At 32.8% G+C, this 491-nt stretch overlaps 1 protein-coding gene across 1 annotated transcript in view; it reads left to right on the forward strand.

Moving 5' to 3' along the window:
* Positions 1–491, forward strand: part of Smp_169570 (putative glycerol-3-phosphate dehydrogenase) — a gene marked incomplete at its 5' end in the record, with an annotated part of 16,373 nt that overhangs the window by 5,548 nt on the left and 10,334 nt on the right. The window contains 2 exon segments of the mRNA XM_018799948.1: positions 1–5; positions 10–180. The exon segment at positions 1–5 is cut by the window's left edge and continues 12 nt beyond it. Coding sequence (XP_018653810.1) covers positions 1–5; positions 10–180 — 176 coding nt within the window.

Below are 491 nucleotides of genomic sequence, written 5' to 3' on the forward strand. Positions count from 1 at the left end.
TGTCCTGAAGAAAATAGAATCAGACTAGTAAGCGATCTTATACGAGAACAAACAGGCAAACGTTGTTTGGTTGTTATTGGAGCAACAACAGCTCTTGAAGTGGTTGGAGAACAGTTCACCGAAGCAACTATTGGTTCTAAAAGTCTTGAATGTGGACGTGAAGTTAAACGACTTCTTCAGGTAACAACAAGTAGATATAATAGATATCCCTGAAGACCTTTAGCATTAATTCAATTTTTAAAATACAAAAAATACTGTTTATAACATCACAGGAAGGACCGAATGTTTAAACACTATTTATCTAAGTGTGCTTTGAATTCTGTTCAAGAAATTCGATAATATTCAAATCATATAGTGAAGTAATATATAAGAACTTTCGTCTAAATTAGAGCGAATGGTTACACAGTATTTGAGCGCCGAGTTGATGTAAGACATTAAATAGGAATAATATATTTGTCAAATCTCAGCGAATGAATTTGAAGTAAATCCAA

Source organism: Schistosoma mansoni, chromosome W, assembly GCF_000237925.1.
Source record: "Schistosoma mansoni strain Puerto Rico chromosome W, complete genome".
Lineage (NCBI taxonomy): Eukaryota > Metazoa > Platyhelminthes > Trematoda > Strigeidida > Schistosomatidae > Schistosoma > Schistosoma mansoni.